This window comes from Lactuca saligna, chromosome 2 (genome assembly GCF_052625555.1).
Source record: "Lactuca saligna cultivar CGN05327 chromosome 2, ASM5262555v1, whole genome shotgun sequence".
NCBI classification, from domain to species: Eukaryota; Viridiplantae; Streptophyta; class Magnoliopsida; order Asterales; family Asteraceae; genus Lactuca; species Lactuca saligna.
The window spans coordinates 133,163,364-133,178,687 of NC_136418.1; the positions used below are offsets into that span (position 1 = coordinate 133,163,364).

Consider the following 15,324-nt stretch of genomic DNA (forward strand, 5'->3'; position numbering starts at 1 on the left):
AAAAAAAATAGAAATTTAATTTAATTTTGTAGTATTATTTTTAGCTACTTTTCAAGAGTAAATATTCAATATTAATGTTATTTTATCGTTAAAAAAAATAAAAATTTAAATTAAAGTTATATTATTTTTAGCGACATTTTCAACGGAATTGTGTGATACGTATCTCAATTAATGATACTCCGGTACTCGTTAGTGTTTTATGTGCTTCTATAGTCACTTATTAGGTTGTATATCTAGTAACGTTTGTATGTCTTCTAAGTTATTATGAAATGTTCCATAATCTTTAAAGTCTTTCCGGACATTCTTGAAAGTTTTTGTGTTTTCTAGAGTATCTCAGGTTGGAATGGATGTTCTGTATAAAAACAATGTAATTTGGATTTTTAAGAGCATTAGGTATGGGTTACACTCATTCCCATCCACAAGGGTGTCACATCACCTACAACTCTTCATAACTTCTAGAGGGGGGTGGTATTCCCAATCTTAACCTCGTTGAGGTGACGAAAATTAAGAAGAAAAACAGATAAAAGAAAGAGGAAGAAAGAAAGAAACTGGTGTTATGGGATGTTATGCCAGCAACGAGGAACACCAAAACGAGAAGTATGGGCGGTATTTGTGGTGTTACGACGGCGTTATGGAGGTGCCACATAGGCACCTCCACGGCGTTATGGTCCCGTACCGTATCTCTAAACTTTTGCGAGTTTTTTTTTCCCTTACCTTTTAGAGAATTTCTAAGATACCCTTCAATATTTAATATATATATATATATATATATATATATATATATATATATATATATATATATATATATATATATATATATATATATATATATTTTCCTCTCAAACTTTGAACTAGACGCGATTAATTTTTCTAAATAAATTTTGTATATTTATATAAATATCAATGTGAGTAGTAACTTTAATATATTCTTTTTCTTTTCTTGCTAATTTTATGGCTAGCCCGTGGCCCTTTTGAACCATGTGTTTATTATATCTCATAAAACTCAAATCTTTTTGCCCGTCATCCCCGTCATGTATCCAAATCCAAGTGTGACCAACCCAGCTGTTCTTTTTACAATTTTTGCCTAGGTTATAGTTATTTTGATACAAATTTAGTCCAAATGTCTTTTTCGAATTTTGTCTAAAATTTTTTGTTTTTGCAAATTGTGCTCAACTATTTTTACAGCTTTGCTTTTATAGGTTTTTAAAACTTAGTTTTCTTATAAAGATACTTTTTTTAGAACTTTTGTACATCTCTGTTTTTTTTTTAAATTACTTTTTCTATAGTTTAAATTTTTCTAACAATTTCTATATATTCGTTTTTATGCATGTTTTTAAAGATTTTTTGTTTTTCAATTTTTTTTATAAATACTTTTCTAAATTTTTTAACATATTCCTTTTCATTAATATATGATTGAAAAAAATATAAAAATTTTACTCTTTTTTACAATCCAAAAATGCACCATCATTTTCCCTTCTTACTTCTTAGAACATTTGTTTGCTTTTGCCTAAAATTTTGCATAAATAGTAACATACATATGTAAGCAATATACTTTATTAATATCTATAATAGGAATATATGTATATTTATACCCTATAACAACAATCCCATAACAACAATGTGTTTACATATTTTGACCGGGATGTGTAACTTATATTAGCAATGTAGTTACATTTTCTTTACATATTATTGCAATGTACTTTACTCTTTTTTTACCAATATAAGCAGTGTACATTGTTTTTTTACTTATAATAACAATATACTTACATTTATACCCTATAATAGCAATGTGTTTATATATTTTGATCGATAATAACAATGTATAACTCATAATAACAACGTATTTACAATTTATTTGCATATAGTAGGAATGTACTTATAAATCTTTACTTATAAGAGCGGTATAATTCCATTTGTATACCAATAATAGCAATATTTAACCAATAACGTACAATATGTATTGATATTATAGGTAAAAAAAAAAGAAGCACATTGCTATTATTAAGCCGGATGGTGTCGTCGGAAAAGGTAAGGGCGGTACCAAGGGTACCACCGGGAAACGTTAACACCAGCCATGGTTCAGTGGGTTCGCGGTTTCATTGTCTTTAATTTGGTTGGTGAACCCGTGTGGTAGAACTGTTTTAATATTCTTGATCAGTTTTATACTTTATGCATGTATGTACTTTTTCAGCCATTTAAACTAGATTCCCATGTATGTACTTTGACTTTGACTACATTAATAATACCATTTTTTTTTCCTTTATTTCTTGTTTTTTTGTTTTATAAATTTATTTAATTTATGGTTGTGTAGTGTATTTCCATATTACATTAAGACAAATACACAATTCATTCATTTATTTTTAAATGAAAAAGGGTTATGTTTTATTTTATTTTATATTTTCTAAAATAAGTGAACAAAATTTATCGTTTATTTTAATATATTTATTGAATTGTCAAATTTCTCATTTAATATTCATAAAGATTCATTTAATTGTCATAAATTACTCTGTCTCTTTTGACCAACCCGTGAGGTTTTTTTTCACCTCATGTATAAGATTCCATGCAATATTAAGTTTATAAAAACACAATTCACTCATTTGTAGTGTGTTTTGTTTGGAAATTTTATACAAACTAGTTCATTTTCTCCGGTTACATTCAATGGATTCTCGAGGCAAATCTAAATAAACCTGTTATAGCCAAAGATGCAAAGCCACACAAGGAGGTTTAAGTCAAGATATTTCAATTTTTTCTCAAAATTTTCAAAATCTAAACTACCAGCAATACCAAAACTACCAACAACAATATTTCCCGGTGCAACAATCTTACAACACATTTAGGCTTCTGGAAGAAAATCAAAATAACCCATGGAATCAGTTTTCTCAAAGGGTTTCAGAAACCCAATTCTAATCTTCTCAACCCGATAATTTCTAGTTTTGTGATGTTCAGAATGAGGAATCTAACAGTTGTAGTGACGAACTGGCTCCCAAAAGAAACGAGCGAGGAGTTGCTACTCGTTGCTGAGAAAAAACGCAACTATACACAGCTCCAGAAGCGAAAGAACCGGGTGGAATGCGAAGAGTTAGCTTTGGCTAGAGCATATATCAATGTTTCTAAAGATAAACAACACGGGAATCAACAAAGGTTTGATGCATTTTGGGAGAGGGTTCTAGAGAATTTTAGTGTTCAAATGGGAGGTCCGAAATCGGTCACAACACCAAGTAAACTCAATATGGAAAGACCTCCAAAAGAAATGTAATGCTTCCAACTGCATCTATAATCATAAGATGAGATGTGTGGCTAGCGGGAGATCTGAGGCTGATGTTTTACAATCTTCACTAAGCGAGTATCGGAGGACTATTAACCATAAAGGTTTTCCTCATCAATAAGCTTGGGAGTGGTTGAAAGATAAAGCGAAATGGGCATTTGTTACAAAAGCGGGTGAAGACTCCCTCGCCTCCTTCTTTAAAACGAACCAAAACATCTTCATCCAACGCCTACACATCATCATCTAATCCACAATATCCTCCTAGATTCCCCCCCCCCCCCCCCCCCAACAATAGTCGTTTAGTATTGAATACTGACCTCTCCCAAAGAAAAAGAAAAAGAAAGAAAGCGGCATCGACATCATCAACAGAAAATGAAATGTTTGATCTCGTCAAACAAATTGTCCCACATCAAGACTACAACTGAAACAGAGGTGGAACAGAGACAACGGTACCAGGAACAAAAATTGTGCATTCTCGAAGCTAATGAAGAACGAAAAGCTCAATTGTTGGATCGGGAGATAAAGAACCAAGATGTGGAGTATTTTCTCTAGCCGCGTGATCATTTGACTGGAGGTATTTTGCGCATGGTGCTTGAAAGGAAACGACAATTTACAACTAAGTATGGTTGGGACTTGGAGAACCCATGAAGTTCAAAATGTCAACATCATTTGATTGAAGATTTTTTCTATTTATTATTATGTGTTTTATTTTTACTTTTACTTTTATTTTTATTTTTATTTTATTTTTCTTTATATTAAGATTATCTATATGTATCCTTGTTTCATTATCTATATATAGTTATGCTTGTTTCATTATATATATATATATATATATGTGTGTGTGTGTGTGTGTGTGTTTCATTTTTTCTCTATCTTTTCTCTTTTGTCAAAATGAATCCAAACATTTGGAAAATAGTAATGGAAGTTAACGATGATAGTTCATCATCTGAGGATGAACTAATCAACAATAATTTGTTACTTGTATTGTCTCGTACTGCACAACTTCTTCTTCAGAATAATGCTAGTTCAAGCAACATCCAAAGGATAAACATAATCCACAGAGATCGTTTAGAGGCTGAACGACTGCTGATCCGAGATTATTTTTCAGATGATTCAACCTATGGTCACGCGCAATTCCGAAGAAGATTTTGTATGAGCAAAGTTTTGTTTATGTGACTTGTTGGTGACCTGGAGACGAGATATCCTTATTTTCAAACAACATGGGATGCAACAAATCAAAGAAGTTTCAGTGTGCTACAAAAATGCACATCAACAATACATCAATGTAACATCCCAACTCCCAAGTATAAAATTTAAAGCTTTATATTCATATTTTTAGACCTACTCGACGAGTTGGATGCCCTAACTCGTCATGTAAAGACTGATTAGGTCGTGTGGTTTATGGGACCTACTCAACGAGTTGGGGGACCCTAACTCGACGAGTAGAGGCTGTGCATGAAAACCCTAAGTTTTAGGGTTTGCACCTTATTTAAAGGACATTAAGTCCGCCTTCCAGCCTCCTTACCACCTTTTCACGTCCAAAAGCAAACCCTAAGCAAACAAACCCTATTTTGAGTGTGTGTGAGGCTAAAAGTGTGTGCTGGGTGCATTTGTTGAATATACTTGAAGGTTGAGAAGCTTGGAACTAGAGGGAGGTTGTAGATCGAGTATCTACTTTGTTTTGGCTTTCATTTGAAGGTAAAAAGTCATTACCTTGATCATTGTATTCTTAGATCTTTTAATTCAAGAGTTTAGGGCCATTTCTAGCTTAATCTTGAAGTATTTGTGGTTTTGAGCATGATTTGAAGTTGTAAATTCAGATATGGATTCCTTTAGGCCCCCATAGTCATAAAGTCATCGACTTTATCAAGTTTTAACCCTTCTCCATGCCCTAACACTACTATTAAGCTTGGTTTTAGAATTTTAACCTCGTGAATTCTTTCATGCACGTAAAGTTGGCAACTTTACGTGGTAACTACACCCTAGGAGGCTAGATCTACAGTTTGGAGCCTTGGTTTCGCTTAAAAGCATCTAAATGATAAAAGGGTTGAAGGAACTCGACGAGTTGCATAGCTAACTCGACGAGTTGGTTAGAGTTTTCCTAATCTTTTGGACACTGCATGGACTCAACGAGTTGTTTGGTAACTCGGCGAGTTGACTCGAGTTTTCGATTTCTGAGTTCTGAAGGAACTCGACGAGTTGGGTCAACATGGACTGTTGACCTTGACCGTTGACTTTAACTTTGACCAAGGGTTGACCAATTTTGACTTATGAGGGTATTTTGGTAATTTGGGACTTGATAGAATTGGTTCATTGGTGGTTTTAGGTGTTTGAGTTTGGAGCCATGTTTCGGGTGTTTAATCTTTCCAGTTCAACTCGACATTATGAGGTGAGTTGTCCTCACTATACTTAGGGGTCGAAGGCACCAAGGTCGGCCCATTGGATCTGATATCCTAGTAGTTTTGATATGTTGAGTATGAGTTAGTTATGCATGCTAGTTTTCTATGCTAGTCTGGTAGGCCTGTATGACTACCTGTGATACTGTCTGATTATCTGCATGCGTATTTAGTTGTTACATGTCGACATGTTGTATGGGTAGGGTTAAGGTTGCACTGCTCCGTACGGTAATCAACAAACCCTGGAGTATGCCAGATATGAGCTGAGGGCCAGGGAGAGCATGCCAGACTCATATTAAGGACTCCTAAGCATTCCAAATGCGAGCTGAGGGCCATGAGAGCATGCCAGACTCACACTGGGGGCTAATGATTTAAATTCCAGTCTTAGGACTGAAGGGGCAAGCCAGTCATAAGTTGTGGGCTCGAGAGCAAGCCAAACTTATGATGTGGGCTTGGGAGCAAGCCATATGTGAGTTTTGGGCCTGAAAGGCAAGCCAGACTCATACTGCGGGCTCGAGGGTAATCCAGTCTGTGAAGTTGTGAACCCATTACATATTGTTATTATGTGTGCTATTGGTTATGTATCAGTATTTTTGGGGAACTCACTAAGCTTCGGGCTTACAAGTTTTGATTTTGTCTCAGATACATTGGATGATCGCGGGAAGGCGAAGGCATGATCGTGCACCTCTTCACATATTATGATTTTGATATTTGGGATACTCTGATATGAAACTATTTTGAAAACATTTTGTAATAAATAAGGGTTTTTGAATGCTTGAAAAAGTTTTAAATTTTCATGAATTTTATGGATGTTACAGTCAATTAGCAAAGGGTTATAACCCAGACTTGTTAAATGAGTATCTGAATATGTCAGAAAGAACTTCTCGTGAAGCTCTTGAAAACTTTCGCTACGATGTTGTCCAAATGTATAAGGCTGAATATTGACGTCATCCAACATCCATTAACATTCAACTTTTTTATGAAGCACATGAAGCTAGACATGGATTCCCTAGAATGCTTGGTAGCATTGAATGCACACATTGGAATTGGAGGATTTTTCCAACGGAATTGAGAGGCCAATACATTAGGGCCTAGAATGCTTGGTAGCATTGAATGCACACATTGGAATTGGAGGATTTTTCCAACGGAATTGAGAGGCCAATACATTAGGGGTGACCATCAGTATCCATCAATGATACTAGAAGCGGTGACGTCACAAGATTTATGGTTTTGGTATGCATTCTATGGTGTAGCCGGTTCCAACAATGATTTAAACGTCCTCTACCAATCACCATTATTTAATGAGAAATGTCATGGAACAGGACTCGATTGTTCATTTTATCTTAATGGTGAGCACTACAAACATGGTTACTATCTTGCGGATGGAATATATCCATCATGGGTTGTATTTGTGAAGGCATATCCATATCCAGTAACCGACAAAAAGATACGGTTCAAGGCGGCACAAGAATCAGCAAGAAATGACGTAGAACGTGCTTTTGGGGTCCTTAAAGGATGGTGGGACATATTAAAAATGCATGTACGAGCTATGACACTGAAGAAAACAAAAAATATAATGTACTCTTGTATTATACTACACAATACGATATTGAAAGATGAGGGTGTTGCGATATCTCCTGTGTATCAGCCCGACCCCCCTACCGATGAAGTTGATGACCAAGAAATAATACATGAAGTGCGTAACGCTAAAACCCACCACCAACTTTGATCCTATCTTACTAATCACATTGAACATGTCTACATTCCAACTCTAGATAATAATTAGTTAATTTCAATTGTTGTTTTAGGATTTAAATTATGTTGTCTTTTTTTAAGGGTATTTTTTTTTAATTATTGTGTTTTATAATTATCATGTATTTTTTTATTTTCAGTGTGTTTTTTTAATTAAATGTTTTTTTAATATTATTTTAGATTTGTTTTTTGTTTTAAATTAGCAAAAAAAATGTTATGTTTTATTTTTAATTTATATTTTCTAATTTAATTAAATAAAAAAGAATATTAACTGTTATTGTTAATATTATTTTAGAATTTTTTTAATTATCAAAAAAATATGAAAAAAAAATATTTTAATTTTAATTTATATTTTCTAATTTAATTAAATAAAAAAGAATGATATGGAAAGTGGGTTGAGTGGGTTGGGAAAGATAAAGTTTTCATATGTTGTGGGTTGGGAAAGATAGAAGAAAGAGAAAACAAAAAACCCGATGTGACAGTGGGTTGGGAGGGAAGAACTTCATCCTCTCTTAGTAATGAAATTGAAGAGCATTGCTACTTTTGGGAGTAAGTGTGTGTTTATATTTTAGAAATATTTTAGAATTAGAAAAATGTGGAACTTTGTTGGCTGCTACGTTGTACCCAAGCATCTGGCACGACATGGCAACCACAGGACAAAACAATCGTGGGAACACCATATGCCACAACGTGGTGAGCATATTGCCATGCCACGTCGTGAGGACTATTCCTAGACACCTTAATGGATTAAGCCCTAAATCTATTAATCCACACACTTATCTCTTCTAGAAGGCTTTCTTACACCCAATAAATCATTAAAATTGTTGCTTTATAGACATACATGTCAATCGCATGTCTTGAACTCTAGATAGGTCAAAATGGTGAAAAGAGGTCAAAACCTCAAGCATGGAATCGAAACTCAATAATACTTTAGATCTAGAACAAAGCAACTACAAAGGGACCTCAAGGATCCATAAAGTTGTTAACTTTATAGAATCCATCCACTCAAACTATCCCAAACTTAGAAGAATAACATGTAAATATTGGAACTTGAGGACTTACAATGGTCCATAATATAAGCAAAGAGGTGGTGAGGTAGCTTGCTTGTTAGATTTATACATAAGGAACACCTTCTTTTCCTTGAAGACACGACAGTCACCACTTAAGCTTCAAGAACAAAAAAAATGGAGGCTAGGATTTGCTTGGGATGAAAAGGAGGTGATGTAGGTTGAGGGTATGCAAACCCTAGCCATTACATTTCTTAAATAGAGGTGCTAACCCTGAAAATTAGGGTTTTACATGCAGCCAGCCACCACGTCGTGGTCAACACTCTACCACGTCGTGGCGTCCTAAAAGAATGTGTGTTGCATCAGGTAATGTCAGGTCGTGGCAAATACATCTCCATGTCGTGGCCACCAAAAAAACCCCCTTTATATTCTTAAGTCTTAAATTCCAAACAATTAAGAGCAAATACCTGGAACTTGGTGTTACAATTCTCCCCCGCTTTAACTAGATTTCATCCTTAAAATCCGCAACTGAAAACAAATATGGATGGTGCTCTTGCATCTCCGATTCAGGCTCCCAAGTCCACTCTAATCCTTCCAGTGTTTCCATTACACCTTGACAAGGGCCACTACCTTGTTGTGCAAGGCCTTCGTCTTCATATCAAGAATCGCCATTGTTCTCTCTACATAGTTTAGGTGCTCCTCGACCTGAATTTCTTCTAAAAGAACCACCGTTGTATCATCAACCAAGTACTTCCTGAAGTTGAGAAACATGGAAAGTGCTATGAATTTGGATCAAATTCTCATGCAAATATAATTGGTAGGCCACATTGCCTACCTTGGCTACCATTCGAAGGGTCTGATGAATCAGGGGCCTAACTTGCCCCGCTTCCTTCTAGGGTGATACCTTCACCAGAACCATATCTCTAACCTGGAACTCCAACTCAGACTGTCGCATATTAGTATAAATATTTTGTCGGCTATGTTTTGTCTACAACCTCTATCTGATCTGTTAGATAAGCTCTATCTTCTGGAGCACCACCTCAGTACGACGCGAGAAGGCATTCCTCATGTCGTGAGAAGGGCAAAATTTTAACTTTACATTATGGAAGACAATATGCACCTGGGTGCTACAAAATTACTTATTTATTCATCATTTCGTTTATATTTATTTTGAAATTTTACTTTAAAAATGGTTAATATTTACATCTTGATATTTATCTTTTTAAATTTTTTTTTAATCAATCCGTGTAATACTTGAGTTTCATACCTACTCTCTCTCTCTCTCTCTCTCTCTCTCTCTCTATATATATATATATATATATATATATATATATATATATATATATATATATATATATATATATATATATATAAGTTATGGCTAAAAAACTAAATGGATGGAAAACAAACTTACTAGCCAATAAGGGTTGAATAATTGTAATGCTAGGTGGACGCACGTGTGAGATGCCACATGGGCTGAATTTTTTTTTAAAATCTTTTTGTTTTTGTCAATTATATCCTCCAAACAATTAACTTTCCCGGAAATTATCAAAATCTCGCAACTAATTACCAAAATGTCATCATCTCGTGAGATTTTGAAGATAAATAAAATCAAATATTGGCCATCTTTTTTAATCTTAAGACCAAACGTTCTCACGATTCCTACCATCTTTTGAGTTCCTACTTGATCACACACACATACACACACATACACACACACACACACACACACACATATATATATATATATATATATATATATATATAAGGAAAATTTCTTTTCTAAAATAGGAAATCTAATACAATAATATTTAACTTTTAGTTGTCCAAACCTTTAAGATGAAGTGTAATCAACCACCAATAAAATAATATTAAAATTTTAAATCGTCCAAACTTTTAAGTTGAGAATACAATCAACCAATGCATATACTTCTTTATATCTACCATGAATTTTGACCCAACCCTCTCTAATCGATGATTGAGTATGGTGACTCAAAAAATTGGCAAATATCTCTCGATTCCGGCTAGCCTTTCCTAAAACTACACATTACATTTCTCTCTTTAAACATTAATCTCCACCATCGTTTCGACCACTATCATTTAATTTATCAATTTCATGTCTTTCTTATATATATGTTTTAATTGGATTTTTAGGACTTCGGTGAAGTCGGCACCACCATTACCACATTCTGTTCCGGTTGCCCCTTCCATGTAAGATTTTGATAAAGCCTAATTAATGGGTGGCGAGTCCCCTGTAGAAACTAGATATGAGAGATAGATAAACGAGACTAATACTTGAAACAAATTTTTGTTCTTTTTTTCCAATGCAACTTTTAAGGCATTTAAAGGAAATATTGCAACTAACTTAGACTAGGAATTGGAAACGTGCAAGAAGGAAATAGCTAACATAATGTTCCTAAGAAAAAGAGGAATTAGGAAAATGCATGCATAATGGAAAAGAAAACATGGAAAATAGATTTTTTTTTTTTTGGAACGGCAAACCATTTGTAACATCCCAAAATTGAGACCCAAATTTTTTTAGAGTATAACACTTGTAAAAACAGTTAGCGGAAAATAGCATTGATATCATTTCAAGCATAAAAGTCACAAATCACAAGTCTCAAAACCATATGATCAAATAGTATAATATCATAGTACAATCCCAGGTTTCTCAAATGCGGAATATCATGTGTGAATGTGTGATGCGCTACTACCCCGCCGACTCATTCCCCTTAGATGAAGAGCTACCTGAAACCCAAAACTAAAACCGTAAGCACAAAGCTTAGTGAGTTCCTCCATCATTTTTTTGGAAAGGGAACTTCCCTAACGAGGGTTTCCGGGCAGCTTTCAGGCATCGAGTAATCCCCCGCTGCAAACATAAACTTTGCCTCCTGCCCTGGAGTCATTGCAGGCGAACCTCCATGGCCACAAGGGCTGAGTGGTGCCAAGATTTGAGAGTTCTTCCATCATACCCATACCAAAAAATGCATAAGCTTCGGTATCTTTCAACCGGTAAGTATCGGGCATAGCCAGGAGATGGGCTTCTCCTCGGTATCTTTCAACCGGTAACCGGGAACTAACCTCCTCTTCGGTATCTTTCAACCGGTAGCTGGGAGCTTCCCTCCCCTTCGGCATCTTTCAACCGATAACCCGGGGACTATTTCACCCTTACTACTGCTAACACATATTAAGCACAGTAAACATATCAAGCACAACAATCATATCAGGCACAATAATCATATCTCATATCAATACTAGATAATTATCACAAAGACAATCATCTATACAACACTCATACTTGTGGGCCGGCATTGTGGCCGTAGAACCACTCCTACTAGGAGAAAACTCACCTCAAAGTCGTGTAGTGTGACAACCCGAACTTTCTATTCTGTTCAACCCTTCACTTCAATAGAAGTCAGAACAGTTTCTACAAACTTTCAAGCTTTTTGGAATAAGTTTGAGTATGTTAGGATTAACCCTTTAGGAGATATCAGGAGAGACAATGCCCTAGGGTTTATTGTGCATCATTAAAGTTCCAAAAACTTCAAGAGTTTGGAGTTTACGACCCAAATGGTATTTGGACCGTAAACAATAGTGAGTATATATGTGGCACTTAGCCATTTAAATCACTTTTTCACTTTTCAAGATCCACACTCAATTCTCTCTCAAGTAGCTTCAAATTTTGCTTCTAGATCTCCAACCTAGTAAGTGTTTCTAACCCTTTTAAGTTGATATATCACTTAATCTAGTGTTTTAACACACTTCCATCCGTAAAAATGTTCCAAAAGGTTAGATCTTCAAGTTTCACCAAGAACACACACTAGTGTTCTTAGCCTTTTGGTATCATTTCAAGCCTCTATCTTGTAAGTACTTCTATCCTAGAGTATCTTAAGGCTTCTTATACTTCCATATATCAAGAAAACACCCATGAAAGTGAAGATCAAAGGTGTTTACGGTCCAAAATGTTCTTGGACCATAAACCCTAAAAAGTGTGCCAAAGTGGCCCTAGTCCCTTCTCAAGCTTTGGAAACTAGTTTAGACCCCTTCCTTGATGTGTTTAGGACTTGAAAACATCAAAAGACCTTAGAGCATATGTGTTTACGACTGTAAACACATGGAATAGTGGTCCATGGGCCGTAAACTACACATAGGAGTGATTTGTTGCCACAAACACTTCCATAGACTTATGCTTCAAGTAGAATTGCTTCTAATGGCTTGTAGAGCTTCAAAGCAGCAAATGGTCAAAAGAACATGAGTTTACGGTCTTAAACTCATGTGTTTACAACCGTAAACCCATGGGGTTATGGTCACAAAACCGTAAACTCCAAGGGAGTTTACCCTTGAACCCCAAACACAATAGCAAGGTCCTACAGCCCTTAGATACAATCCTTAGGACTTATAGCACTTTGATCAAGTGTTTTGCATGTCTTAGGATGTCTAATCTTGGTTAATTAGTTGTTTAAAGACTAATTGGATATATATATATATATATATATATATATATATATATATATATATATATGTGTGTGTGTGTGTGTGTGTATGTGTGTGTTAATATATGTTAATTAGGATCCTTGTGTGTGCTCAAGTCTTCACTTGACACCTAGCATCCTATTCAGTCCGTTCATCCCAACCATTGCTACAGGTGAGTTCATACCCCTTAATCAATATTTTAAATGTTTTTATATGCTTTTATGGGGGGATAGGGGGGGGGGGGGGGAATACAAGTTAAATCATGCTAGTTATTATATCAATCACATGTGATTAATAAGCAGCATACAAATGGATTTACTACTCTTTTAGCTGTTTTACCAAACAGATTACTTCAAATGGTTTTCCAAAACATTTTTACTCGTTTAAAACTCTTTGTTAAACTGTCTTACATACTAAATGTTTCTTTTCAAACCCTGTTACAATTGTGTTTCAAAACAAAGGTTTTCCGTATACTTAAAATTGTTCTTATCAAATAAACTGCTTTCCAACCGTTTTACAAACTGACATCAAGTCATCTTTTCTTAGTTGTTAAACTTTCATAAGGTTTTACAAAACTTCTTTTATACTTTTATATTGTCAATTTCATGCCTATATATGTATAGTTATATAAGTAATGTTTAAAGGACTTATGAAGGGTAGCTCGCTTTATCCCCTTTTCCTCGTTGGGATGTGGCTTTAGGGCATCGGTTATCCGTCCGAAGGTCGTCTAAATATTAGTTATATATTATGTATACATATATAGACATAAAAGTTCTATCAGTCAATTCAATACCCTTGGGTAGCAAGGGTATACGTTCATGTTCATACGTACAAGTCATATTACTAGTAAACTACGATAGGCGTAGTTTAGGAAGTTACTAATACTATTACTGGAACGAAGAATCATACAATGAGTCAGTTCATTCATGAGTCAATACTTGCTAGATAGAGAGGGAACACACATTACAGCTAGTACACACAGTACATTTCAATACTTGCTAGATAGAGAGAGAACACATATTACAGCTAGTACACGCAGAACATTACAATACATACAGGCTAGACAGAGGGAGAACATACAATACAGCTAGCACATTCATTACATATACATTCATGCAGTTATGTGAGCCACTAAACGGGGCATGGTACTACCTGCCATGGTCGTTTTTGTATCCAGAATCTCCTTAATTGGGGAGCATATGAGTTTGCATATAGAACTATACTGGATTGACTATCCTACACCTTGTTGCTCGCTACAATGGGACTTGCAAGTCTACGGGTGCCAAATGTCATTTCTTACGGCGCCTTACATCGTCGTTTTACTAGAGTCGGTAGCAGGATACAGGCCGATCACATGTTACTTTAAATTACAATTGGTTTAAGGTAGTTAGTACAACAGTACTTACTTATTACAATACTACAATACTATAATATTTTTCCCATTACATTCACTTCGTGAACATTCACACGGTGCACGGTAATGTAAAAGCCATGTTTTTGGTTAACAATAGTCGGATTTGGGAAAATACACACTCTTACAAGAGACACACGCAAATACTAGATGCCTTAGTAGAAGGCTACTTTTAGTAGGAAACATATGGTTTTCTAGGAGGTTCAAAACTTTTACATACTTACACTTCACATACTTAAAAATACTTTCTTACAAATTCAAACACTAAAATACTTATGATCTCACCAGCTTTAAAGTTGATACTCTCTTTCAAAATAACTTGTATCCTGAGGTCAACAGTAGACAGGTACCGATGCAAGGTTTAGAGAAGATGGAGCTCGTTCAAGACTCATCTTTCACTTTGATTTATACTTTAGTGTCTATTAAACATGTCAGAACACACTTGTATTAAAATTATATTATTAATGCAATGGATGATGTTGTTTCTTGTTTACTACTATTCATTGTTGTGATACTGTACATGACGTCCTCCGCCCTAGAACGTTTCTGTCGTTCTATGGTTTTGGGGTGTAACATGTAGTGTCTGCACCGATCTCTATATGAAAACCAACTCTCCTCGAATCCTCAATCCCTACACAACAACTTTTCTAACTTATCAATTTATACTCGCAATCCTTACAGGGGCCAACTCAAGTCCAAGACAAGGTTAAGGTTAACACCTTAATCAATGGTCAATCCTCTGGTCAAAGTCAACATCTGGTTGACTCGACTCGCCGAGTTGGTCCGCCAACTCGCAGAGTCCCCATGTTCACCTACTGCCATAATCCCATCCTTACTTGTCGAGTCTAGCAAGATCTCGACGAGTTCGCCTTCAACAACACATCTGACTATCTTCAACCGACTCGCCGAGTTCATCCTTGAACTCGCCGAGTTCATCCTTGAACTCGTCGAGTTCATCTTCATCCATATGAAGATGTTCAGTCTACGACTCGCCGAGTTCTCCTAGAACTCGTTGAGTCC

The 15,324-nt window shown here is 35.4% G+C and overlaps 1 protein-coding gene across 1 annotated transcript; it reads left to right on the forward strand.

Moving 5' to 3' along the window:
• The first annotated feature begins 6,757 nt into the window (after positions 1 to 6,757).
• Positions 6,758 to 7,390, forward strand: LOC145030100 (uncharacterized). The gene has a single exon (XM_078978527.1). It carries the CDS (start codon positions 6,758 to 6,760, stop codon positions 7,388 to 7,390), a length of 633 nt encoding a protein of 210 aa, XP_078834653.1.
• Positions 7,391 to 15,324: the final 7,934 nt, after the last annotated feature.